Source organism: Terrapene carolina, unplaced genomic scaffold, assembly GCF_002925995.2.
Source record: "Terrapene carolina triunguis isolate 2854851 unplaced genomic scaffold, T_m_triunguis-2.0 Scaffold695, whole genome shotgun sequence".
NCBI classification, from domain to species: domain Eukaryota; kingdom Metazoa; phylum Chordata; order Testudines; family Emydidae; genus Terrapene; species Terrapene triunguis.
The window spans coordinates 159,958-186,900 of NW_020665046.1; the positions used below are offsets into that span (position 1 = coordinate 159,958).

A 26,943-nucleotide genomic window follows, 5' to 3' on the forward strand; every position below is an offset into this window, starting at 1 on the left:
TGGAAAAGTAATACAGTAATTCCCCACTTAACGTTGTCCCGGTTAATGTTGTAACTGATCAATTAGAGAACATGCTTGTTTAAAGTTGCGCAATGCTCCCTTATAACGTTGTCTGGCAACTGCCTGCTTTGTCCACTGCTTGCAGAAAGAGCAGCCCGTTGGAGCTAGCTGGTGGGGGCTTGGAACCAGGGTGGGCCAGCAGCCCCCCTATCAGCTTCCCTAAGTTCCCTGTGCAGCAGCCACCCAGCAGGCTATCAAGTGCCGGGCAGTTCAGGTGTCCCTCCCCCCACTGCCGTGTGCTGCTTCCGTCCTTTGCCTTGGAGCTGCTCCTGAGAGCCTCCTGCTTGCTGTGCAGGGAGTGTGGGGAAAGAGGGGTGCTGATGTCAGAGTGTCCCACTTCCTCTGTACCCCATCTCCACAGAGCGGGGGTTGGGGGGACACGCAGGGATCAGGACAAAGGAAGTTTGCTGGCAGCAGCTGCTTTCTCAACTTGCTGATCTATTTAAAAAGGCAGTGTACTTAGAGTGGGGTCAGCGTACTTAAAGGGGCACTGTGTGTCTCTTTCTCACGTACACACACACATGGGGTGTGTGTCTCTCTCTCACACACACATGCACCCCCGGCACTTTGGAAAGTGGAGGGAGTGGTGCGCTCCAGTGGGATAACGTGGGTTCATCATCGCGTTCAGTTTTCTCAGGAAATGTTTGCACCACTGCCACGCGTCTATTGTCTCCTCCCTCCATTCGTGCTGCCTTGTAGAGTGTGAGGCTACATTAACCACAATGTGTTAACCCTTGAGGGCTCAGCCAAGTGTAAGCTCATCATTTAGCAGCAAGGCATTCTCTGGGAAATAACCCATCCTCTTCCACCCTCTGACTCCACCACCTCAACCCAGCTTCACAATCATCATTGCTGTGTACAGTATTACATTTGACATCTTCATCATCTGGACCCATGGGAAGGAGACTCTGGAAAAATTCCACCACGATTTCAACAGCTTCCACCCCACCATGAACCTCAGCCTGGACCAATCTACACGGGAGGTCCACTTCCTAGACACCATGGTGCAAATAAGTGATGGTCACGTTAACACCACCCTATACCGAAAACCCACCGACCACTATGCCTATCTTCATGCCTCCAGCTTCCATCCCGGACACACCACACGATCCATTGTCTACAGCCAGGCACTGAGATACAACCGTATCTGCTCCAACCCCTCAGACAGAGACCAACACCTACAAAATCTTCACCAACCATTCTCAAAACTACAATACCCGCACGAGGAAATAAGGAAACAGATCAACAGAGCCAGATGTGTACCCAGAAGCCTCCTACTGCAAGACAAGCCCAAGAAAGAAACCAACAGAACTCCACTGGCCATCACATATAGTCCCCAGCTAAAACCTCTCCAACGCATCATCAGTGATCTACAACCCATCCTGGACAACGATCCCTCACTTTCACAGGCCTTGGGTGGCAGGCCAGTCCTCGTCCACAGACAACCCGCCAACCTGAAGCATATTCTCACCAGTAACTATACACCACACCATAGTAACTCTAACTCAGGAACCAATCCATGCAACAAACCTCGATGCCAACTCTGCCCACATATCTACACCAGCGACACTATCACAGGACCTAACCAGATCAGCCACACCATCACCGGTTCATTCACCTGCACGTCCACCAATGTAATATACGCCATCATATGCCAGCAATGCCCCTCTGCTATGTACATCGGCCAAACTGGACAGTCCCGCCGTAAAAGGATAAATGGACACAAATCAGATATTAGGAATGGCAATATACAAAAACCTGTAGGAGAACTCTTCAATTTCCCTGGACACACAATAGCAGATTTAAAGGTAGCCATCCTGCAGCAAAAAAACTTCAGGACCAGACTTCAAAGAGAAACTGCTGAGCTTCAGTTCATCTGCAAATTTGACACCATCAGCTCAGGATTAAACAAAGACTGTGAAGGGCTAGCCAACTACAAAAGCAGTTTCTCCTCCCTTGGTGTTCACACCTCAACTGCTAGAAGAGGGCCTCATCCTCCCTGATTGAACTAACCTCGTTATCTCTAGCCTGACTCACTCTTGCTTGCATATTTATACCTGCCTCTGGAAATTTCCACTACATGCATCCGACGAAGTGGGTATTCATCCACGAAAGCTCATGCTCCAATATGTCTGTTAGTCTATAAGGTGCCACAGAACTCTTTGCCAGTATTACATTGTTTATTTAAAACTTATACTGTGTGTGTGTGTGTGTGTGTGTGTGTGTGTAATGTCTTTTGTCTGGCGAAAAATTTTTCCCTGGAACCTAACCACCCCTATTTGCATTAATTCTTATGGGGAAATTGGATTTGCTTAACATCGTTTTGCTTAAAATAGCGTTTTTCAGGAACATAATTACATAATTACAATATTAAACGAGGAGTTACTGTACCGTCAAACACAAAATTTCCAGTAAGTTCTTGGAATGGACAATTTTTTTTTCCAAACAGTGGAGTAAGTAACTGCAGGACAGCCATTTTAGACTTAATTTGGATCAACAGAGAGGAATTGGTAGTGAATCTGAAGGTGAAAGGGCAATTTGAGTGAAAATGATCATGAAATGACAGATTTCATGATTCTCTAAAGAAAGGAAGGAGTGAGAACAGCAGAATAAGGACAATGAACTTCAAAAAAGCAGCCTTTAACAAACTCGGAGAACTAATAGGTAAGGTCCCATGGGAAGAAAATCTAAGGAAAAAGCAGCTCAGGAGAGCTGGCAGTTTCCCAAGTAGACCATATTAAAGGCAGAACTGCAAACTATCCTAATACGAAGGAAAGAGAGGGAGATTAGTAAGAGGCCAATATAGCTCCATCAGGAGATCTTTAACAACCTGCAAGTAAAAAAGGAATCTTACAAAAAGTGGAAACATGGATGAATTGCTAAGGATGAGTACAAAAGAATAACACAAGCATCTGAGGACAAAATGAGTTACACCTGACAAGGTACATAAAAGGCAATAAGAAGAGGTTCTTTAAATACATTAGGAGCAAGAGAAGGACGAAGGAAAGTGTAGGTCCTCTGCTTAGGGCGGCAGGAGCGCTAATAACTGATGACATCAAGAGAAGGCTGAGGAATTTAATCCTATTTTGCTTCAGTCTTCAGTCAAAAGGTTAATGGTGACCAGATATTCAACACAATTAATATTAACAACAATGGGGAAGCAACAGAGGGTCCTGTGGCACCTTTAAGACTAACAGAAGCATTGGAGCATAAGCTTTCGTGGGTGAATGCCCACTTCATCAGCAAGAAAAAGGTTGAGAACCCCTGATATAGACCATGTTGGTCCATATTAAAGGTTCCCAAGTGCGCTTCTATGTTAAAGCACACTAAGGAACCATTAGTGTGCACCAGCAGGATCTACATGGACCAATTAATATACAACAACTTAGCACACTTTAGAAATCACCCCCCCCCCCATGTAGCACATTACCCCATGGGTAGAAAAGCCCTTAGAACAAAAGTCAGTGTGGTGACAGTTCAGCTCACATTGTATCAGAGGCATCTCTGTATGAAAAAGGATTATAAAACCAGTGATCCATGGAGTAGTTTTCCTATGCTCTTCAAAAAGGAAGGTGGCAGAGTGGCATCTCTTCAGGAGAAGAGTTAAGGTAACGTGGATGTTTAGTTGGAGAAGTGAACCATAATTCTGAAATTCTTGTGCATCTAAGGGATTGTCTACCTGGGGACACTCATCAGAGTTAATCTGAATTAATTTTTAAAGTGGATTAGTTAAACTACATTAAATCTCTTTGTTGAAACTCTTATTAGAATTAAAGTAGAAGTGAATCTAAACTAATTGATTTCTAAGTTAAATCGAATTAAATCCATGTTAAGGCTAGGTCTACACTAAGGGGGGGGGGTGTCGATTTAAGATACGCAAATTCAGCTACGCGAATAGCGTAGCTAAATTCGGCGTATCCTATTCGACTTACCCCGCTGTGAGGACGGCGGCAAATTGACCGCCGCGGCTCCCCCGTTGACAGCACTTACTCCTCCTGACGAGGTGGGAGTAAGCGTGTCGATTCGGGGATCGATTTATCCGTCTAGATGAGACGTGATAAATCAATCCCCGAGAGATTGATTTCTACCCACCGATCCGGGCGGGTAGTGTAGACTAGCCCTAAGAATGTCCACACAGGGGGTTCAATGAGATTTAACAAATGCACTTTAAATTTGCATCTTTTGTTAATTTGGATTAATTTTCTTGAGTGTACCCATATAGATAAGCCCTAACATGCTTGAAAGATAATATAGACTGAAACCTCTGTGATGTGCCTGCAACTTTGATGTCACTGTAAATATTTTTATGAGGGAATTTCCTTAGCTTTTTACATAGTCCTAATGTGGAACTGGTGTCTGCAGGAGGGGAGCCACACTAATGTACACCCATAAGATCCTTAGCCAGGCAGCCCATCTCTGAGCCTTGGGCAATGTCAAAGGAGCTCCACTTAGGATATGAATCAACCCCTGGTGAGCTGTATGTTAATAACTTCTGTAATTAACCTTCAATCAATGAAATGTTGGTGCTATGCTTTAGATCTGAGTTAGGAGAATACTGTGAACTACTTCTCTTTCTTTCCTGCATTGTGGTTTGTCATCTTTGCTACAAAGTTGCAGAAAAGCATTAGCTCTCTTGAACTCTGGAGAACACATCTCTCAATTAATAGTGTCCAATTCACTTCCCATTGTATAGAAAAATTTTACCTTAGCACCCAACGTAACCTACCAATTTTGAGGATGGTACCACTTTTCTTGTGGATTTCAGAGTGGGATCTGAAATTGCAGCTAAGTGTCCCTTATAAACCCAATTTGAACAATGGAGTGACTGCTCTCTCTCTAATAATGTTGAATGCAACAGGGTTAGAAAGTGTTTTTAAAATGTTCTTACTTCTGTGGTCATGCAGTCACCTGCTGATTCGTTGAAAAATGCAGACTTCATTGTAAGCTGCTGGGTGATGAGAATGGAAACTCCAGTAGTTCCTGTCTTTGGTTTTAGTGGAGCCTGCGTTGTTGGTTCTTTGCCCTTTCTGCACCCCTTTCCCCCCCCCCCCCTCCATTCCTTGGCGTTTTATTTGCCTTCCAAACCTGTAGAGGGCCTGCTTTGCATAAATATGACTGTGGTCTTTGCTGCAGGACATCATTCCCTAGGTCAGTGTTTCCCAAACTTGGTTTGTTTACCTGCTGCATCCGCAGGTCTGGCCGATCGCGGCTCCCACTTCCAGCAGCTTCCATTGGCCTGGAGCAGCGAACCGCGGCCAGTGGGAGCCACGTTCGGCTGGACCTGTGGACGGGGCAGGTAAACAAACCGGCCCGGCCCGCCAGGGACTTTCCCTGAACATGCGGCGTCCCAAGTTTGGGAAACACTGCCCTGGAGTGCTGCTTATTGATTAGAGCAGTGATCTCCAAAGTGAGGTGCGTGCACCCCTGGGGGTGCGCAAGATGATCCATTGGGGGGCGCAGCAGGAGGAGCACCGCCGTAGCAAAAAGGTGGCGCGGCAGGAGGAGCGCCGCCGGAGGAAAAAAAAGGGGGAGGGGGCGGCCGTAGGAGGAAGGGAGGGAGCGAGCAGGGAAGCTGCCCCCAATCCCCCCCAGCAGGCAAGGCCACCCGGAAAGGGCTTTGGGGGCTGCAGGGCCCTGGGCTAAGGGGGCCCCAGAGTCCTAGCCTGCAGCTCTAAAGCCCCTTTCGGAATGCGGCCCTGAGTCCTCCGGCCCTTGGAGGAGCAGGGCAGCCGCGCAGCCAGTGGCCGGATAGAAGCGGCACTTTCAAGGGGAAAGTGCCACTTCTCTCCGGCTGCTGGCTGCGCGGCTGCCCTGCTCCTCCTGAGTCCTCCGGCCCATGCTCGCAGGGCCGTATTCCAAAAGGGACTTTAGAGCTGCAGGCCGGGGCCCCCTTAGCCCAGGGCCCTGCAGACCCTAAAGCCCCTGCGTTCTGGGTGGCCCTGCCTGCCCGGGGGGGTCGGGGCAGCTCCCAGAATCATGGCCATGGGAGCGGTGCTGCGCTGAGCCACCTGCACACCCCCTGCACCAAACAGGAGCTGCCCCAGGTAAGTGCTCTGCACCTCCTGCCTGCCCCAGCCCTGAGCCGCCTCCCACACCCTAACTCCCTCCCAGACCCCACACCCCACCCTGAGCGCCCTCCCGCACCCTAACCCTAATCCAGACCTTCAAATGCTGTATCACAAAGTGTTAAACCAAGATTTTCAGAAATAATGAAGCATATTCAATCACATTGCTCTCACTAAAAATATTATTATTAATAATAATAATTTTTGTGAGAGCTAAAAGGTTTTTTGTACGGTTAATAAATAAAATAAAATTAAAATAAAATAATTTTTTTTAAAATATTGTTTAGCACATCTCTATCTCATTCTTTTTTTAATTTCTATTTTTGGTGTATGTTTTATAATGTACATAATATATTAGCATAGTAGTACATGTATATAATTTATACATAAATAAATATACATATATTGGGGGTGCGTGCGCCAACATTTTTTATTGGTAGGGGTGCACGATCAAAAAAGTTTGGACACCACTGGATTAGAGAGCTTGCTGGCTGGCTGGGAGCAGTGTCATCTGGTGATAGAAGCGCTGCAGCTGTCAGAGAGCCTGTGCACTAAAGAGAGAAGTTTGTGAGCTGATCACATTTATCTCGGACAGTCCAGGTATTTTCCTGCAATATGGCACATCATTTTGCTGGGATTCTTGGCCAGCCATGTACAAGTACCGTTCCCATTTCCCTGGAGCAGCTGGGTTCAGAGCTGTTTTGTGAGCAGTCAGTTTGAACTGTAAGCTGTCTTCACTGCAGTTGTGTTTCATTCCATTCAAACCAGTCTCCAGAAATTTTTCTTAAGCATTTTGCAGTACGTTTGGCAGAGGTTCGATAATGGCCAATTACATTCAAAGAGCAGGGATTTTTTTTTAAGGTACAGGAATTTGGGAATGACGTGCTATGCTATAAATAGGAGTGGATCAGAGGAGCTCAGAGCTCTATTCGGGGGTCTGTAATGAACAAAACCTGAACCAGATGCTGAAAACTTTTCTTTCTGGCCTGGGGGCAGGGACGTTCTTGTCAGATTCCTGAGGTTTTGCCATTCACTGTTTGTTTTTTCTGGCTGTACAAACCCTGCTATTGAGACCCTACCTGCCATCCATTCACTTCACATCCTTAAGGTGACTGATTGGGCTGCCATCTTTAATCAGATGAAAGGTGTCACTTTTCTGTGCCAAAAGGGACACAGAGGAAGCACCTCACCAGTAACCAAGACATATACTTGAGCCAATATCTTGCATGCACTTGAAGATATTTTGATCATCCATTGGAAATAAACACTGATCTAAAAAAAATAATTGTGCATTGTCGGCATTAATTATGACATTTTGTTTTACTAGTTAAGAAGAAGCCCACGTGGTGAGGAAATAGATAGCTGGGGGGGTAAGTAGCAGACATCAAAGGGGCTGGATTTCAGTGAGATCTCTGCTCATGCTGTTCAGTTCCACTCAGATTCATTCTGCTGACATTTGGGGGCTTGCATCCCAACTCTAGACAAGATGTGCTCAGAGCATGTGAAATCAGACCCTATTCTGCTTCTGGTTTTGCAAGGCATGTAGTGATTTGTGCTCGGTGATAGTAGATGACTCAAACCCCTCCTTTGGATGAAAACTTCATTTTACTGTGGCACTAACTCTGGTTACAGTTCATGTGCCATCGTGCATAATCAGAGAGACTCAGAGACATCTGTTGGAGTGACTTCACTTGACCCTTTGTAATGCAGCTGGTGATGCTGTGCTGTGGGAAGTTTGGGTTTGAAAAGTGACACCAAGCCCATTTTCTCACCGTTCTGATGTGATTAGCTTGCGCTTCGTTTCTGTGGAAGGTATGAAGGGAACCGAGTTCAAAAGCAGCAACTTAAAAGGGAAGCCCAATGTGGGAAGGGTTCAGGGAAGCTCTTGCAAAGGAGGAAGAAAGAACTGGTGTATTTGCAGTGGATTGGACCCCTATGTTATGGGTTGGCCATTTCTGAGTTGTGATTTTTGCCATGCTGCCACAGAATTGTCCAGAGGAGCAGCTGGGAAAATTAAAGCTGAATCAAAGCAAACCAGAGCCCATTCTTACTGCTAATGTCCAAGAATCTGAGAGATGGATATGCAAGGACAGCAAGGAGTGAGTTATTTATTGTGATAAATGGGAGTGTAAATTCAGACTGAAATGGATTAAAATAACTAACAATAGACCAACAAACTTCATGCTACCAGAGGCCAGTGTTCAAAGCCTGGGCTACGTGGCAGGTAACAGTCAGTGTAATAGCCAATTCCTGGCCCATCCAACACAAATGGCAGCCTCTGTGGGAAAAGCCAGGATGAGAGTGCTCTCACACACATTCATGCCCAGTTCTCCAGCCTGGATGCCAGAGTACTACCAGCATACTCGGCAGTGGAGTTTTGCAGAGGGTAGCATTGGGCTAATGAAGGTGACAAGGAGAATAAAGAAGAGTTGGTTCACGGTAGCACCCACAATGAGGATGGAGGGTCTTATGGTCAAGGTACTGAACTGGCTGAGGCTTGGGAGATCTGGGTTCAATTCACTGCCCTGTCACAGACTCCCTGCGGGACCTTGGGGATTCACCTTCCTTTCTCCCACTCGGTCTGTCTGATCTCTTTAGGGACAGGGACTGTTTTTCACTAAGTGTCTGTATAGCACCTACCACAGTGGGGACCTCTTGGTCGGGGCCAGTAGGCACTGCTGTGAAGAGAATATTCTGGTATGAGGGTATAGAGGTCAGTTGGTCTCTTAGTGCGTTTTTGTGTCTACCCTGCATTCTGCTAACATCTGGTTTGTAGCCACTGGGCAGTCATTTCTGCACCTTAGAACTGTGCATTTCCCTGATTCCCATGTCCTGGCCTGAGGAAGGGGAATCAAAATCCACTTTCATTTTATCAGCTAAAGGTCCCCGATGATAGTGGTGTCTGATTTTGGGAATTTACTGGGATGCTCTGTGTCCTGTCTGCTGCGGAAATGCACGTGCCTGGTACATCAGGGTCTATCATTGTATTCCCTGCAGGATACTGGCATTGGAATGACCCAGGAGGAGCTTGTTTCTAATCTCGGCACCATTGCTCGATCTGGCTCGAAGGTAAGAGAGATGCCTCCTTTATGTTGTGTCCTCATGGCCATTTTCATCCCCCTGAGGCTCCTCCATCCTGCATCTCCTGAGGCCCTATCGTGAAGGGAACCCCTGTTAGGAGGTGAAACCGCCCAAGGCTCCATTGTCGTTCCTGACCCCTGAATTGTGTGGTTATTGGTAGCAGGACAACACTAAAGAACCATTTTTCTCTCAATGGGGGAGCAGGGTCCCATTAGCTGGGGATCCCTTATGTGTCCTGTATTCTGTAGATCCAGGCTCTTTATATAGTCATGGTGCACTTAGCTGTGCCGCTTTGTAAAAGCAAACTTCTTTCCCCCAAGGCATCGTGATCCAGATCCACAAGTTCTCTACCTTCATGTTCTCTAAGTGCTGACTGGGCCGCAAGTTGTAACACAGTTACTGGCGGGCCAGGGGTGGACACAGCTGTTTGCTGGTGCATATATCTGCCGGGTTTTTCCATCTCTGAGGTCCCCATTCATTTCCTGCAACTGAGCAATCACACCCCATTGTCTTTCCTCTCTCCCACCCGTTGCAGCAGTCACTGCCCTAGGCAACACTTTCCTGTTCCAGAGCTGCAGTCTCTGCTCCTCCTGTACTATGTTGCTCTGTAGGAGCAAGTCACTGGAGCTCCTTCCACTTGTGCTGTCCCCAGGAGGGTGAGCTCAGCCCCCCCAGAGCGCTGACTGCTGCAAAGCAGTTGAAGGGGAGGGGTCCCCTTGGAGAGGAATGTTCTGGGGTGTCAAGCTCACACTGAGCAAACATAGCAACAGGCTGAGTCAGGGAGGGTGGGGAGAGCAGCTGTGGGGGTTTGGGGGGAGGTTGCAGCCTCCCAGCTGTAGCCAAGGGTCAGCGGACCTGCAGTCCAATATACCTGCTACTCGTTGTCCCTACAGGCATTTCTGGATGCACTACAGAGCCAGGCGGAGGCCAGTAGTAAGATCATTGGCCAGTTTGGAGTGGGCTTCTACTCTGCCTTCATGGTGGCTGATAAAGTGGAGGTATACTCGCAATCTGCAGAGTCCGGGAGCCCTGGCTACCATTGGTCTTCAGATGGGTAAGAGTCTGCAAAACTGGAATTATTGGAGGCTAATGTATTAGCGAGTGTTGTGACATTGTCTGTAGCTCCACCTGGGTGGGGACTGGAAGCTGTGCAGGGAGGTGCAAGGTGAAGCAGGACACTGGTCTTTTGCAGCTAGACACTTCGGTTAAAATCCTGCTTAGGTTACAAATGAAAGTCTTCATTACAAAACCACCACCGCATGTAACTCAGCAGCCTGGCTGTGCTGCACAGAGCTCGCGTTTGAATAGCCAAGGCTGCTATAAGGCACAAGAGAATGGTGCATTAGGAGAGCTGTGTGGTGCCCCTCACTGCAGCCTGAGCTGTCAGCTCCTCACTGCTACGGGCTTGTTAAACAAGAAAACCACACGTGAATTCAGTCCTGCTAAGTGTGCCAGATTGACAGCCCTAGAGACTGACTGCAGTTTGCTCACAGAGCAGGCATGGCACAGGCAGCACAAGCTTCCCCCTCCATCCCACCAGTGTGCCTCAGTCCTGCCTTGAAGGGGTGAGAAGGAAATCCAGTCTCTATGGGTTGGTCGTTTTGCTGAGAATGCCAACAAGGAAACCTGTTGTGGTGTGGGTTATAACATGGGCACACATCTTCTGTGAGCTGGCCTTCCATATAGATCACCCACTCATTTCACACAGGCCACAGAATGTCCATCAGATGGCAGAAGCTTTGAGCTACTGCAGACTTGGGCCAGATTTGGACCAGAGCACTAGATGTGAAAAGCACCACCTCCTATTAAAAGCCCATGGGAGAAAATATTTGCTGAGTTTATAAATCCCTGAAAACTGTTTTACAATTGAAACTTCAGATCCTGTTGTGTTCCAAATAATAATTCGCTTTATTGTGCTAAATGTTACACTCCTCCTGCTTGTAGCCTGTCAGGGTCACTGAAGGATCACCTGCCATTCCTGCACCTTTCACAGTGTGTGTTTTCCACCCTTGAATCGGTGCTGCTCCCTGGATCGTTTGACCCTCAGACAGATGGGGCAGTCACTCTGAACTAGAAAGAGTGGAGATGACCATTGGTAGCAAAGGGGACCCTTTAGCTCAGTGCAGCAGCCTTTCATCAGAGGGTGTCGCTGCACTCTAGTGGAAATAATCATAGACTGGGACACACGTGCTGGACCAACAAAGAGCCATGCAGTCTGCTTGTCTGGAGCCTGGGGGGCTGCAAGTATCTGTATAAATGTAGAAGATTACAGTTGCTGCCATGGAGGTTTAGCCCAGGCAGACGACATCGCCCAGTGTGCAGTGCTGTTGTCAGTAGAGGCTGCAGGTATTGTGAAGCATTGTCTGCTGGGACCTGTAGTCTCCGCAGGCTGCATCACCATATTATATATCTGGGTGATAACATGTAAAACTCCACAGTGCCCAACTTCCATTGACTTCAGTGGGAGCTGGGTGCTGTAGTGCCATTTGTGCTTTAAAAATTGTCCCCTTAGTTAATGAAATGTTCTCTTTTCATTCTCCCTTGTTAATAAACATCCCCCAAGGAAAAGGTTTCTATGTGATGCTGTGTTTCTATTTCTAGCTCGGGAATGTTCGAGATCGCCGAAGCCTCTGGCGTCAGACCTGGGACCAAAATAATTATCCATCTCAAAGAGGAGTGCAAAGAGTTTGCGAATGAGAACCGTGTCAAAGGTGAGTGGAGTGGGGAAATGAAATGGTATTCTTTGGACTCCTGTAGCCCCTTACCCCTGAGGATTGCTGTCCCCATCTCACAGAGGCCTGGAGAGGTGGTGACGTGGTGGCAAAGCTAAAATTAGACCCCAGCGTCCTAGTCTCCTGCACTGGCTGGACACCCGGCCTTTGATGCTTAAACACTTGTAAGTTGCCTGTCGGTTGATACTGTTTTTAATTTATAAGGGGGGTCGCACTCAGAGGCTTGCTATGTAAAAGGGGTCACCGGTACAAAAGTTTGAGAACCACTGGTGTAAGGGTTGCAGTGATGGGCGTGAGGCACTGTGGGCTTGTCCCCCCTGTAGCTCTTCTACCACCATGCTTTCTCTTCCTTTGAGTAGTCCCAGGCAAACCCTAATCCTCTCAGGTTATCCTGGAGCTGTGGAAACCACCATGGCCAGTATTAGAAAGCTGGAAGTATCCCACACCTCAGAAGTTCTCTCTTATTTGGGTGTTATTACAATGCGGTTGCTAATGTTTGTAATGTGTTCTGATCTCCTCTGCTGAAGGGGCCTGGGAAGGGCAGAGGATGATGAGATTCTAAGGGTGAGCTTGGGCAGATGGGATGTTTGCAGAGAATATCTGTCCTTTGCTCACCACAGGTGCTGCTCACCAAAGTAGAATGCGGCTCCTATTTGTATAATCCAGGAGCAGCTTGCCAGCCCCAAAGGCTATTACTCTACCTCCTTCTACCTCTGTTCTAATCAAGGAATATACAGGGTGCTGCCAGTTTAACTCATTGACTTCTCCCAAAGAAATGGGAAAATCTGATTTAATTGGCATGCCTGCTTTTTCTATAGACTTGTCTGGGAGCTTAGACCCCTAGTCTTTTAACCCTGGCTTAATTCCTTATATTTCACAGGGTAGGGGGAAAACTGTTAAATGTTTTGAGATCCTGTGTTGAGAAGTGTTAAGTATATGGTCACTACAGAATTGGCTGTGCCATACCAAAGTTGTAACCGTAAAAGTAAGAGAGAAAAGTCCCTTAACGTCATCCCCTCCTCTCCCTGGGGTCAGTGCAGGATTATTTGCTAGAGGTTTTTTCTAGCATTTTGCTGAGTCTAGTTTTATATGCCCTGACCAATCCACCCCTTCGCTCGAGGGAGGGTTCTAGAGCTTGATGGTTCTCACTGATATTCAGCCAAAATGTTCCCTTCCCTCTGCCCCATTACTCCGACTTGTACCTCAGAGTGCTACATTAAATACTCCTCTCCCACTTTGGTATTCACGCAGTTCAGATGTTTGTAGACTATTCTCACCGCCACTACCTCCAGTCACCATCCCTTTGCTAAGCTAAACATTCAATCTCTCTAGACCTCTAATGTTCTGTGTTGCTCTTTTCTGAGCTCCTCCAGTCCATGAATTTTTTTCTGATTACCTGATGGGCTGTGGTAAAACGCTGTGGGGGGCAGGAGCAGGCTGCAGTGGAGAGCAGGGACACTTCAAAGGGGCTAATCTGTGCTGATATGACCAGTTCCCATAGCTCACCTTGGTCACAACGATCTGGTGGTTGAAACTGATAAGACCCGTGTTCTGGTTTTTTTTGTTGAAAATATTTCTCTCTGTTCCAGAGGTGGTGACAAAATACAGCAACTTCATCAGCTTTCCCCTCTTCCTCAACGGGAGACGCCTCAACACACTACAGGTTAGATTGAGAGCCATGGGCAGGGCAGTGATTGAGAGGGAAACTTGTAACCCTGCAGTGGGCTCAGGAAATGAGCGAATGGGTCCAAAAAGGACCAAGGACTGCGAATGGGTGAGGTGGTGGCGATTGTTCAGGGCAGGGGATCACAGAGCCTTTCTGAGATGAGGAGTTATTCAAGATGAACGTTCTTTCCAAAACCATTGACCTAGTGAGTTGAAATGTCTGGTTGCGGTGAAGCTGGTTGGATAGCTTCAGCCGTACGCTCTTGTGCCTGACAGGGTCAGAGGCTGATGACAAGTCGATAGAAGCGTCTGCTGGAAGCTGGCTTGAGTATGTGTAGACAGTGCAAGCACTTGGTCACAGCAGCTTTTACCTGCGTTGAAAAATGCCTGTTCTGGGGGATTGTGGTCTCCAGGATGGGGGTCAGCCTCGCCAGCATCGCCCACTCCAGTAATTTGTATCTGGTACAGAGGAGAGATAGGGCAGTAGCTGTGGAGGTCATTGGGCAGCTTTCCAGGTTATGAAATGGCAATGACTTCTGATCGTCTCCAAGTTGTTGGGAGTTTGCTGGTGGTGATGACTTCCATCAATAGTGCTGCCATCCAATCGCACCCTCTTGGCCCAAGATAGTTAAGGAAATCTGAAAGGATGCCGCCAATGCCAGCTGCTTTTCCTGCTTTGGTAGCAGAGAGGAGAGCTTCAATCTCAGCTCTTGTGAAGGTTTGACAGAGACTTGATGGAGGGGCACTTAGTGCACAGCCCCGCGGAGTTCCTGGCTTGGGGGCGTGCGCCTCAGTCCCACGGCTTTCACCGGAAGCTGCAGCTGGGGCTGTGCGCCCCCCTTGTGGCTTCTCAGGGTCGTATGCCCCCTCCCACTGCGGCCAAGGCTCGGCGGGGGCTGCAGTCGAGCCATGCGCCCCTGTCCTGCAGCTGGGCCAGCTCTGGAGCAAAGGCTATGACCCCCCTGCCCCCCGTGGCTGTGACCCCCTCTGCGGCCACCGGAGTTGGGGCTGTGCCCCCTCCCATGGCGGGGGGCTTGGCCTGTCAGTCTCTCTTCCCCCTTCCCCCCCCATGGGACTCCATTCCTCCTCCCTATCTAGCCCTGCCCCCGGTTATTTTTAGTAAAGTAATGGACAAGTCACAGGAATTTTTGTTTATTGCCTGTGACCTGTTCATGACTTTTACTAAAAATAACTGTGAAAAAATCTTAGCCTTAAGTATGATATGCTGTTTGGGCACAAGTGAAGACCTGCTGGCTTTTTAAAGGACAGTGGTCTGAACTCTGGGGAGCAACACAAAACTCTGGTCCTAACAACAGGTGCTGTAAAGCATCTGAACTCCCCACTGAATCCCAGTTACACCTTGGATCCTGGAAACTCTCCAACACCTTTGTAACTTCTGGTCTTATTAAGGGGCTGTTTGGGAATGACCATTTTAAAACAGGAAGCTTGCTCAGCACATTGCCTGAGCTGCAAGAACAGTGGGCCTATTGGGCTTGCTATTAAAAGGCAGGAGGTATGACTTGGGGGCCTCTACCTCTGCTACTGATCAGCGCTTGAAGATGACACCAGGGGCAAAAAATCTATGTAAGAATGTAAACCTAGCCCAGCAGCAAACCCGAGACCTCTACATTGGGTCCAAACACAAATTATATGGGCAGGATTCCCCCACATCTTTACTGATCACAAGCATGGTGCTATACTAAGACCAAGAATCATGATGTTTGTAAAGCTCTTTGAGGAGGTAAGGTGCTGGATCAACATAGAGATTCTTCTGAGAGGGAGATGACATCAGAACTTCAGGAATAAAACCAGCCCAACATACTTTGTCAAGACACTTTCTGAATACAGGCCTCCCTGTGCAATCACTGGGGAATCCTTGGGAGGAGAGGGGGAAAGGGTCTGGCTGCAGGGAGCGAGCCAGTCTTTGTACAGAGGGAATCCCTAGGCTTTCCCTGGGCTGCGAGGGGTATGGCAGTGTGTCGCCTTTGAAAGACCAGACCAGAATTAGTAATAGTGATGCCCAGCTCCAGGCCCTGTCCAGAACAAAGGAAGCTGTTGACAATGGGACGTGCTAGGGAGGGGCAGAATTAAAAGCAAATGAGTCTTAGTGTGTGGCTGTGGGGGGTGTGTGTGTGTGTGAGTGTTACCAGACGGGTGGGGATTTTAAGCCTCCCTCCTCCCCCACAGGCACTCTGGATGATGGACTCCAAGGAGATTGGTGAATGGCAGCACGAGGAGTTCTACCGCTTCATAGCCCAGGCTTACGACAAGCCTCGCTACACCCTGCACTACAAGACAGACGCCCCCCTCAATATCCGCAGTATCTTTTATGTGCCTGAGATGGTGAGACTCTGGCATTCTCTTGGGGGTGTGGGAAATCCTCAGTGAAAGGAAGGATCAGATGGGTGAGATCATCACAGAATAGAAATCCTTTCCAACTTGAACAGCTGCAGCCTTATGTGCCCAGCACTGCAGAATTGCTTTTGGATTAGCCAAAAGGGAATTCCCAGTGCCTAAAAGAGACGGAAGCATCTCTCCAATGGGTGTAGTGTGCCACAGGATAATGGGGTGCATTGAACTGTGTCTATTTGTCATGAGCAGAATCTGGCTCAGGTGGGAGAAACCCTCACAGAGCAAGATTCACATGCTCCTGTAGTTCCGTTCTGGTGGGGAGGATAAAAATGTGATTTGCTCTGATCATCTCAGACCTGTGAAACCCATAGTGAACATCAGCAGAGTGTGGGGCCTTCGTATGAGCCCCACTTGGGGCCACAAGCAATGCCCCATGGGTTTTGATGGTGTAACCTCTTCCCCTCTTGCTTCTGCAGAAACCATCCATGTTTGACGTCAGCAGGGAGCTGGGCTCCAGTGTTGCCCTCTACAGCCGCAAAATCCTCATCCAAACCAAAGCCACTGACATCCTGCCAAAGTGGCTGCGTTTCCTCAGAGGTAGGCTGGCCAGGGAGCGAGCAGGAGAGTGCAACGGGCTGCGGCAGCACCTTCCTTGAGTGTCACTTAGGGCAGTGGAGGCAGATTTCTGAAGGCATCCAGGATGGTGACATGAGACAGCTGCCGGAGATTTGTGGGGAGGGAGGAGTTAGCAAAGGGCTGAGTCCTCTGAGTCCAGTTGTATCCTAGTCTTGAGTCACTTCATTGCCACTGTTTGTTCTAGGTGTTGTCGATAGTGAGGACATTCCCCTGAACCTCAGCAGGGAGCTGCTGCAGGAGAGCACCCTCATCAGGTGAGCAGACAGAGGGGCTGGTTCCCAGGGGATTGTGGTGGGTTCGTGAGTGCTAACCTGTCTCTGGGTGGGTGGTGATAAGCTATAGGATGTCATTTCAGATCAAGACCTGGCAGGTGAGCCATGCAGTTCCCATTAACAAGAGTTTCTGTGTATAATCTGATACTATGTAGCCTGAGAAGCTCCAAACTCTTTCATCCATGAGGTGTTTCTTAACCAGACATGGTAGACTGAGTGTTAACTTGCTCTGCACCATCCAGCTTCTTCTTTGAGTAGTGTCCCTGTGAGCGCTCCACTTCTGGTGTGCCTGCACCTTTAAGCCAAGATTTTGGTAGCAGTGCCTGTTCAGCCCATGCATGCGTCCCGCTCATCCTTGTGCCCCGCACCGAGGACATATAGGGCTGTGCAGACAAACCACCCTCAGTTCCTTCTGTACCACAAAGTCCCACAAGGGAAACTGAGGCAGAGTGGAAGGAAAGCAGGTAATGGAACACCCACAGGGGCATACATTGTGAAGAGCTCCAGTTTTTCGAGTGGTCTCCATGTGTATTCCACTATGGGGTATGCATGTGCCCAGAGATGGAGAATTTTGCAAGCAGTGTCTGTTGGTCTGCACATGCACCCTGGCTCACCTCATGCCCCTGACTGAGCAGTTAAAGGATGGTGCAGACTGACCACCTCTTCAGTTCCTTCTCACTGCCTCATTGTCTGTATCAGAACCTCCAGTGTCCAAAACTTTGGCTTTCTCCTTTCTCTGTGAATATATTTAGCTATCTGTAAAGAGTTTTTATCATTCTAGTGTTTTCGGGTTTTTATCGGATAGTTATAGTGTTTTGTTTTAATCTTCCTGGCCTGGAAAGCCACTCCTCTTTCTCCCCTCATTCTGTACCCTGTTTCGGACTATGCCCAGTACTTCAGGCTTCAAAATTTGTGCTTTCTTCCCGCAAACCCTCTTGGTTAGCGATGGCCACCAATGCTGCTTGTGCTCTCAGGGAAGCCCACATTGCAGCAAGTTGTAGTATCTGCTGCTCGTTCTCCAGCCATACTCAGGAAGGGTGGGAACTTCGCCTTCAGATCCACTTAATGGAAAAGGGCATGATGCCGCAATCGGACCCTGGCCAGGGGACTTCCCTCCCTCCACTGTACACTGGCCTGACTCAACAAGGAGTGTGTCTCCCGCCATGAGGTCCAACTTGGGAGCGAAGGAGTCGACCCCCACAGATCCCTCGGCGGAATCTTGTCAGGAGAGCAGAGAGCATTCTCATAAGTTTGAGGCTAAGACTTGAAGTTGGATTCAGCCCTGCCTAAACCCAGCAAGTCTATAAGCTTAGCTGAAGAGAACCTAGGATGTCCCAAGTCTCAGAAGCATGACGAGAAAGCCCACACAAGTTTGGTGGCACTAGTGCCTCTGGTACCTCCCAAACAGAAACCCCAGGATCCACCAGCACTGACCAAGACCTATCATTGAGAGCATCAGTTACCCATGGTGCAGTCTTTGTCTTCAGTGTCTGTGGCACTGACTGTCTCTGCTGCAGCTCTGGTGGACTGGACCCCTCTAGCTCTGGGAAGAGCCAAGACCTAGGCTCCTCTTGCGGACATCTTCGCTGCCCCATACCCAGACTCCCTCTCCTTTGGGTCCCTCCCTTTTCAGAAAGGTTATAACTCCATGAGGGGCGCCAGCCTTTGGGAGGAGTCTGTATCTCATTCCATTTTCAGACTATGACTTCCCTCCAGCAGCTTCATTGGTTCATCGGCTGCTGTTGGAACCGGAATCCGCTTTCTCTCCATCAGGAGATTCTAAACCATCTGATGAATCATTATTCGCTCCTCCAAGCCCCACCTTCCTGGTCAGAAGACTTGGACAAGATTGGGACCAACCTCCACCTCGTCACCCATCTCAGAGCCAATGCTACCCCATGCCATGGAGACTTCTGCAATTTCCTTTCAACCCATCCTGTTGTCCATATAGGGACTGTCGGACCAGCACCATCCTGCAGAGTTGGTCCAGCCTGCTAGGGAGTTGCCCTTTCCCTCCCCTGTGAGAGGACAACTGAAGCTGTAGAGGAGACCTTTGAAGAACAGGAGGCAAGGGCTAACAAGGTGACACCTCACACAGATATGTCCTCATCATTGCCGGATGAGGCTGTAATGCCTCTACTACCTTCCATAGTGGATGACTTTCAACAGTTCCAGAAGCTGATGAAGCATGTCACAGATATACTTCAAATTCCTCTTGTGGAAGTCCAGGACTCCTATAATAAACTCTTGGACCTTTTACATACCTCAGCTGTGACATATGTGGCACTTCCAATTAATGAGGCCCTTCTACAGCCAGCCAAGATGATCTGTCAGACTCCTGCCCTGGCACCCCCTACTTGCAAATAGGCCAACAAACAGTACTACGTCCCATCCAAGGGTTCAGAGTTTTTATTTTCACATCCAACACTGAATTCCTTGTTTGTAGATGCAGTTAATGAACGTGGGAGGCAGCACAACACCGAGGCTATCCCATATAACAAGAAGCAGAAGCATCTTGATCTTTTCAGTCACAAATTAGATTTTGTGACATTATAATTCAGGATAGTGAATCACCAGGAGCTCATGTCAAACCATGACTACCTGCGTTACAATAAATTTAATACCTTTATTGAATATTTCACTATCAATAATTTAAGGCCATCATAAATGGAGGTCAGCTCTTGGCAAAGATGCCATTACAGGCCGCATTAAGGTATGTCTATACTACTCACCGGATTGGCGGGCAGTGATCGATCCAGCAGGGGTCAATATATCGCGTCTAGTCTAGACGCGATAAATCGACCCCCGAGCGCTCTCCTGTCGACTCCGGTACTCCACCGCCACGAGAGGCACAGGCAGAGTCGACGGGGGAGTGCCAGCAGTCGACTCACCACAGTGAAGACACCGTGGTGAGTAGATCTAAGTACATCGACTTCAGCTACGTTATTCATGTAGCTGAAGTTCCGTAACTTAGATCGCTCTTTCCCCCCTGCCCAGTGTAGACCAGGCCTTAGATGCAGCCAATACTGCAGCCCACTCCATTTCCACCACTATCATGATACAATGAGCATCTGTGTCCAGCAATCTGGCTTCCCTAGGGAGTTACAAATCTACTGTAGAAGACCTTCCCTTCATCGGTCACAAGTTGTTTTCTGAGTCTAAGGACAACTCCCTTGTCCCTTCCCACTTTGAAGGACTCGAGGGACACACTTAGATCCCTCAGGATCTATACTCCGGCAAATAATAATTTAAGCAGGTCTCAGAGAGCCCAGAGGTCTCACCCAGCTCATTTTTCTAGCTTCTGTCAGCCACCTGAACCAGTGACCAAGAGGCCACAGCGACTTCATCCCAGCCACCTGGATTGTCCCAGTGCCAGTTGTGATGGCTTGGTTGAGAGTGTGAACCACCCACTCCACAGGGATTTACTGCTGCACCATTCTATCCGCATCCCCCTTCTTTTGGATACCACATCTCCCAATTTCAACTTGCGCAGAAGAGCTTAACACCAACAAATGCGTTTTGGAGACCATAATATCTAATTACTCCATCCATTTCACTTCTATCCCTCCCTCCCCACCTACCCCACTTCCCTGTCCCTTTTCAGGGACTCATCTTGCATTCAGTTGCTGAGACAGGAGGTGGCCTCTCTTCTATGCTTAGGAGATATAGAACCCGACCTAGTTCAGCACAAGGGAAAGGGGTTTTATATAAAGTACTTTCTGGTTCCCAAAAAGAACGGAGTATGGAGACCAATATTAGATCTCAGACATCTGAACAGTGAGGTGAACAGCAGAAAATCAGGGTGGTGACCCTTGCAGTTATAATTCCCCCCTAAATTGCAGGGATTGATTTGCAACTCTCGACCTTTAAGACACTTATTTTTATGTTGCAATTCACCACTATCACAAGAGGGTTTCTTTGCTTCATAGTCAACTTCGACTACTATCAGCCCCTCTTGCTCCCTTTTGGCCTCTCCTCTGCCCCAAAGGTATTCTCAAAGATCATGGCAGTCATACCCACCTACCTACTAGGGATGTAAAAGGTTAACTGATAAGCATTAGGCTTACTGGTTAACCAAAGTTAACCCCAGCAGCCCTGCATCAGGCTGGCGGGAGGGACCCCAGCCCTGACTGGGCCGGAGCAGGAGTAGCCCCAGCCCTGCCATGCCTGTGAGATCCCGGCTGCACCACGCCAGGTGAGCCGGTGGGACCCCAGTCTGGGCTTGAGCGGGCCCCAAGCCCTGGCTGCGCCAGCTGGCTCATCCTCCCTTGTCTCAATGATTGGTTGATCAGGGGACTGATCTTATCAAGAGGTGTGGTCGGCAGTACAAACAACAAGATTGGTATTCCACAGTTTAGGCCTCTGACTTAATCTCAAGAAGTCTGCTTTTACACCAGCACATCGGATAGATTTCGTGGGAGCTTCTCTGGATGTGGTGACAGCCAGGGTTTACCTACATATGAACAGATTTGTTGCCCTAAAGAATCACATAAAAACAGCCATACTGAATCAGACCGGTGTTTCACCTGAGCCCAGTATCCTATCTTCTAACAGCGACCAGTGTCGAATGCTTCAGAGATAATGTACAAAACAGAGCAATTTCGAGTGATCCATCCCTTGTCTTCTTGTCCCACCTTCTCAAGGATTCAGCTCAGTCCTCAAACCTCAGCAAGAAGTTGTCTCCAACTATTAGGGCACATGGCAGCTTGCATTTTCGTAACTCAACACGCCAGTTTACATCTTCGATGCCTCCAGGGATGGCTCAAGACAATCTATATGCCCAGCAAGCATATGTCTCTCCCTTGCTTGGTTCTACAGTCACTCAGCTGATTCAAGAGCCCTTCGAAGGTCTGTGCAGAAGTCCCATTTAGTCAAGATCCTCTTACCATCGTCATATCATCAGACACATCCCCCTTGGGATGGGGGATGCGCATCTGGAGTCACACACAATCCAAGGCAAATGGTCGTCCCAAAAGCAGCTTCTCCACATCACCCGTCTACAGTTGAGGGCAGTCAGAAATTCTTGCTTTCATTTCCTTCCTCTGATCAAGGCCCAGTCCATCAAGATCATGACAGACGACATGGCCTGCATGATCTACATCAATCTCAGGGCGGGATGCATTCTTTCTCACTTCGTGCAGAAGCACTAAAACTCTGGAATTGGTGCATAGTCAACCAGATAATCATCTCAGCTTCTTACCTCCCAAGTATGCAGAACACTATGGCAGATCACCTCAGCAGGCATTTTCCTCAGAATTACTAATGGGAGTTGGACATGCAAGTCTTCAATGGCATATTTCTAACCTGGGGTTGGCAGAAGTGGGCCTCTTTGCAACTGCCACCAACACAAGAAATTTTGCAACACAAGTGCAAGAAATTTTGCTTGAGAGTGGAACTAGACCCTCAGTCACTGGGGGATGCCTTCCTCATCTCATGGACAAGAGGTCTTCTTCATGCATGTCCATCACCGCCGTTACTTTTGAAAGTACTCAACAAGATCAAACAAGACAAGGCTAGATTCATTGTAATTGCACTCACCTGGCTGAGACAAGTTTGGTATCCTTACCTCATTCAACTTGCAAGTTCTGTAACTTCAGGCATGGCTCCTAGATGGCTTTTGGGGATAGAGACCCCCTGTTCAACAGAAGTACAACAGATATTATTAAACAGCAGAAGGACATCTGTGAGAATTATTAACCTTCAGAAACAGAAGAGATTTCATCACTGGTGTATCCTTCAACAAGTTTCTCCAGATCACTCTTCTCTATCCGCTGTCCTTAACTACCTGTTTGAATTCAAAAGATCTGGTCTTGATATGAACTTGATCAAGGTTCACTTGCGGTTGTCACAGCCTTTCACTCCTTGATAAAAGGTTTTTTTCTTTGTTTGTTTGTTTTTCTCACCCCACAATCTCAAGGTTTCTCAGAGTCCTAATGAGCCTATTTCCACAGATTAGAGAACCTGCTCCTGTATGGAACTTGATCTTTGTTCTTACGATTGACCACTTTGAGCCACTAGCTACATGTTCGTTGGTTCACCTATCAATGAAAACAGCTTTCTTGGTAGCCATCACTTTTGCCTAGAGAATCGGAGAATTGGGAGCTTTAATGGCAGATCCTTCTTTCACAGTATTTTTAAGGATAAAGTATCATTGCAACCACATCCCAAGTTTTTACCCAATGTGTCCTTTGAATTTTATATAGATGAGACTATTCACCTTCCAGTTTTTCTCCTGAAACCACATCAGACTAGGCAGGATTCTGCCTTCAATACTTTAGATGTCAGAAAGGCGTTACCCTTGTATCTGGACAGAACGAAACCTTTCTGAAAGTCTCTTAGATTGTTTGTTTCAATTGTGACAAGATGCAAGGGATCCACAGTCTCCACCCAGAGAGTCTCAAAATGGATCTTGGGATGTATTATTTCATATTATGTGCCTGCTGACATTCAACCTCTTTCTAGAGCAGTGGTTCTCAACCTTCCCAGACTACTGTACCCCTTTCAGGAGTCTGATTTGTTTTGCATATCTCAAGTTTCACCTCACTTAAAAACTACTTGCTTACAAAATCAGACATAAAAATACAGAAGTGTTACAGCACAGTATTACTGAAAAAGTGCTTACTTTCTCATTTTTGCCATATAATTATAAACTAAATCAATTGGAATATAAATATTGTATTTACATTTCAGTGTGATACTTGAGCCTGTTTTTCACTTGTGAACATTGCTTGAAGCCAGAGCCCCATTGCGCAGAGCTGAAGTATGTAACTTAGCTTTATGGGGCCCCCTGTGGGCGTGGGTTCCTGGGCAATTGTCCTGCTTGCCACCCCTAGTGCCGACCCCACAACTGCAACCTCCCCAAACCCGTCCTGTGACCCCCTGGGGGTCACGACCCCCAGGTTGAGAAATTCTGATCTAGATGAGTTGAGTACCCCTGCAAGACCTCTGCATACCCGTAGGGGTACGCGTACCCCGGGTTGAGAACCACTGTTCTAGAGTGTTAGCTCATTCTGCAACATCACAGTCTACATCTATGGCATTACTTGAAGACGTTCCAGTCACTGAAATCTGCAGAGCTGCAACCTGGAGCTCTGCACATACTTTCTCCAACTATTATACTCTGGTTCTTGCCTCTAGATCAGATGCTGCAGTTGGCAGTGCAGTTTTGTCCTTGGATGTTGTTCTGATGCTCCCCCCTCCATGCTTTGGAGTCATGTGAAGTGGAACACCCATAGGAACACTACTCGAAGAAGAAGGATGTTGCTCACCTTGTGCAGTAATTGGAGTTCTTCCAGATGTGTTTCCCTTTGAGTGCTCCACTACTTGCCCTCCTTCCCCTCTGCTTTGGAGTTTTACCTTGTGGGACGTTATGATAGAGAAGGAGCTGCAGGTGGTTCGCCTGCACAGACCTATATATCCTCAGTGCGGGGTGCAAGGATGCGAGGAGGCACATGCGTGGGCCGAACAAGCACTGCTACCAAAAATCTCAGATCAAGGGTGCAGAGACATATGCACTGGAAATGGAGCTCTCATTGGGGGACACATCTCAAAGAACTCCAGTTACTGCACAAGGTGAGTAACCGCTCCTTTCCTGTAGTGAGTTCACTCACTTTGAACAAGGGAGGGTGGTTAAGAGTAATTCTAGGAGCAAACTTTTTCAGCAGTCACATTTCATGGTTGCTGGGGCAATGTTCTGTGTCACAATCTGCTGGATGTTCTGAATACCTGCCGGGCTCCCTCTTGGGTCCTATATTATGCATGTTACAGACTGACTTACAGCAGCCTTGGCTGGAAATTGGGAGACTGAATTTAGTATTTAGGGCCCTCTGACTTTCCCAACAGGTCCATTGATTGGAAAGTAAAAGGTTATAAAACACATCAAAAAGTCAGCTACAGACACTGGGAGGCTGGGTCCACACTAAAGTATCACCATCTACTATGCATCCATCTTTGAAATATGTCCTTCATAGCATCCTCCTAATACTAGACATTGTTCTGGGCCTCTTTTCACACAATGTTAAGCTACACACACAACACCCCTACAGTTACCCCTTTATCAAAGGTCTGACCAAATAGATCGGCTTTTACACCATGCCCCGAGGGTCAACAGAGCCAAGCACTGTAAGGCCAGCCTCCTCTGAGAGTGCCCTTGAATCTGGAATTCACACCTCCTTACAGTGTGTCCTGAAGGACAACAGACCAAGGCTCCTGTCATGGCTGAGTGTTCAGAGAAAGAGGTCAGGGTGTTATTTTGTATTCTATTGCGTGAGGTGGGGTTGTTGCCTTTGGTGTTGCAGCTGCATCGTGTATTCTGCTGTTGTTGAAGTACTTTGAGATTTAGAATAGGTGCTTTCTTACAGTAATCAAAATAATTCTCCTTAATTGGAAGATAAAAAGCCTCCATCATTGTATATGTTCTTAATTAGTCAAGAACACTCCACCCCCCAAAAATGACTGCATTACAGCCACCTCCTCACTGAATTTGATTTTGGCAGGTGTGGCGTGAGCTGCCTATCGGGAGAATGCACTAAACCCCTTGTGCAGTGCAGAATGGTGGAGTCTCCTGAGTCAGGGGGAGCCAGGCTGCAGCAGTGGGTTTGGGATACTGCCTCACCCCGTCCCTAGCACCAAGAGCTGCCCCTGCCTGAGATGAGAGTGGAAACCGATTTCAGATCCTGTCTGAAGATGGGATGAGGGCAAGAAGGCTGTGGGTTGGTATTTCTCCTTTGTTCTTTCTAAGCCAACCCTTGTGTAGGAAACCCATGACTGAAGCTGTATACAGGGAAAGGGACATTAACCTAAAACCATTGAACATCTTGGCCTATCGACTGCTTTTAACAATACTTGTTCTCACTGCAGGAAACTCCGGGATGTTTTGCAGAAGAGGCTGATCAAGTTTTTCATTGACCAAAGCAAGAAGGACCCTGAGAAATATGCCAAGTTCTTTGAAGACTACGGGCTGTTCATGAGAGAGGGGATCGTGACCATAGCAGAGCAGGACGTCAAGGTACATACCATACTAAGTGTCTGGCTGGTGTGAAAGAGCACAGACTGCTGCCCGGACTTGGGATAAGGCAGTGGTGCGGGAAGGTGATTCTCTTCTGGGGATCCTACCATTTGCTCATGTGGCCTTTTGTGCCTGGCCCTTTGGAGATTTACAGATCCTTCAAAATATTCTGACCTCCACAGTGTCCTACAAGCTTTTAGAAAGGGGGATGTGGACAGGTGCCATTCCCCATCCCTTCTCAGACACAGCCCATACACTATACAAAGTAAACATGCCCTCCCTTTGGCGCTTGGTTTTATTAATACTCCCGCATCCCTAGTTATAGGCCTGTCAGTCTAACATTGATCCTGGGCAAGATAATAGAGCAGCTGATACGGGACCCAATTAATCAAGAATTAAAGCAGGGTGATATAATCAATGCCAATCAACATGGGTTTATGGAAAATAGATCCTGTCAAACTAACTTGATATCATTTTTTTGGTGAGATTACAGGTTTGGCTGATAATAGTGATGATGTAATAGACTTCTGTAAGGCATTTGACTTGGTACTGAATGACATTTTGATTCAAAAACGAGAAAGATATAAAATTAATGTGGCACATGATTAAAAGCAGGCTAACTGACAGGACTCAAAATGTAGTTGTAAATAGGAATCATCATCGAGTGGGTGTGTCCCTAGTAGGGTTCTGTAGAGATTGGTTCTTGGCCCTATGTTATTTAACATTTTTATCAATGACCTGGAAGAAAACATAAATCATCACTGATAACATTTGTAGATGACACAAAAATCGGGGGAGTGGTAAATAATGAAGAGAACAGGTCACTGACACAGAGCAATCTGGATGGGTTGGTAAGCTGGGCTCAAGCAAACAATATGTGTAGAGCCTTGTATGGATACAAAATTTGTATCTGCATCCAATCTGCAAAGATGGTCCATGGATGCAGATGTCCACCGATTTGCAGGGCTCTAAATATGTGTTTTTTATATGGTTAAATGTATACATCTAGGAACAAAGAATGGAGGCCCTACTTACAGGATGGGGGAATCTATCCTGGGAAGCAGCGACTCTGA

The 26,943-nt window shown here is 47.6% G+C and overlaps 1 protein-coding gene across 1 annotated transcript in view; it reads left to right on the plus strand.

Moving 5' to 3' along the window:
• Positions 1 to 26,943, plus strand: part of TRAP1 (TNF receptor associated protein 1) — a 69,447-nt gene that overhangs the window by 27,260 nt on the left and 15,244 nt on the right. The window contains exons 5-12 of the mRNA XM_024215091.3: positions 9,123 to 9,194; positions 10,100 to 10,260; positions 11,808 to 11,917; positions 13,528 to 13,601; positions 15,791 to 15,946; positions 16,432 to 16,552; positions 16,776 to 16,845; positions 25,723 to 25,870. Coding sequence (XP_024070859.1) covers positions 9,123 to 9,194; positions 10,100 to 10,260; positions 11,808 to 11,917; positions 13,528 to 13,601; positions 15,791 to 15,946; positions 16,432 to 16,552; positions 16,776 to 16,845; positions 25,723 to 25,870 — 912 coding nt within the window. The remainder of the gene's footprint in view (positions 1 to 9,122; positions 9,195 to 10,099; positions 10,261 to 11,807; positions 11,918 to 13,527; positions 13,602 to 15,790; positions 15,947 to 16,431; positions 16,553 to 16,775; positions 16,846 to 25,722; positions 25,871 to 26,943) is intronic.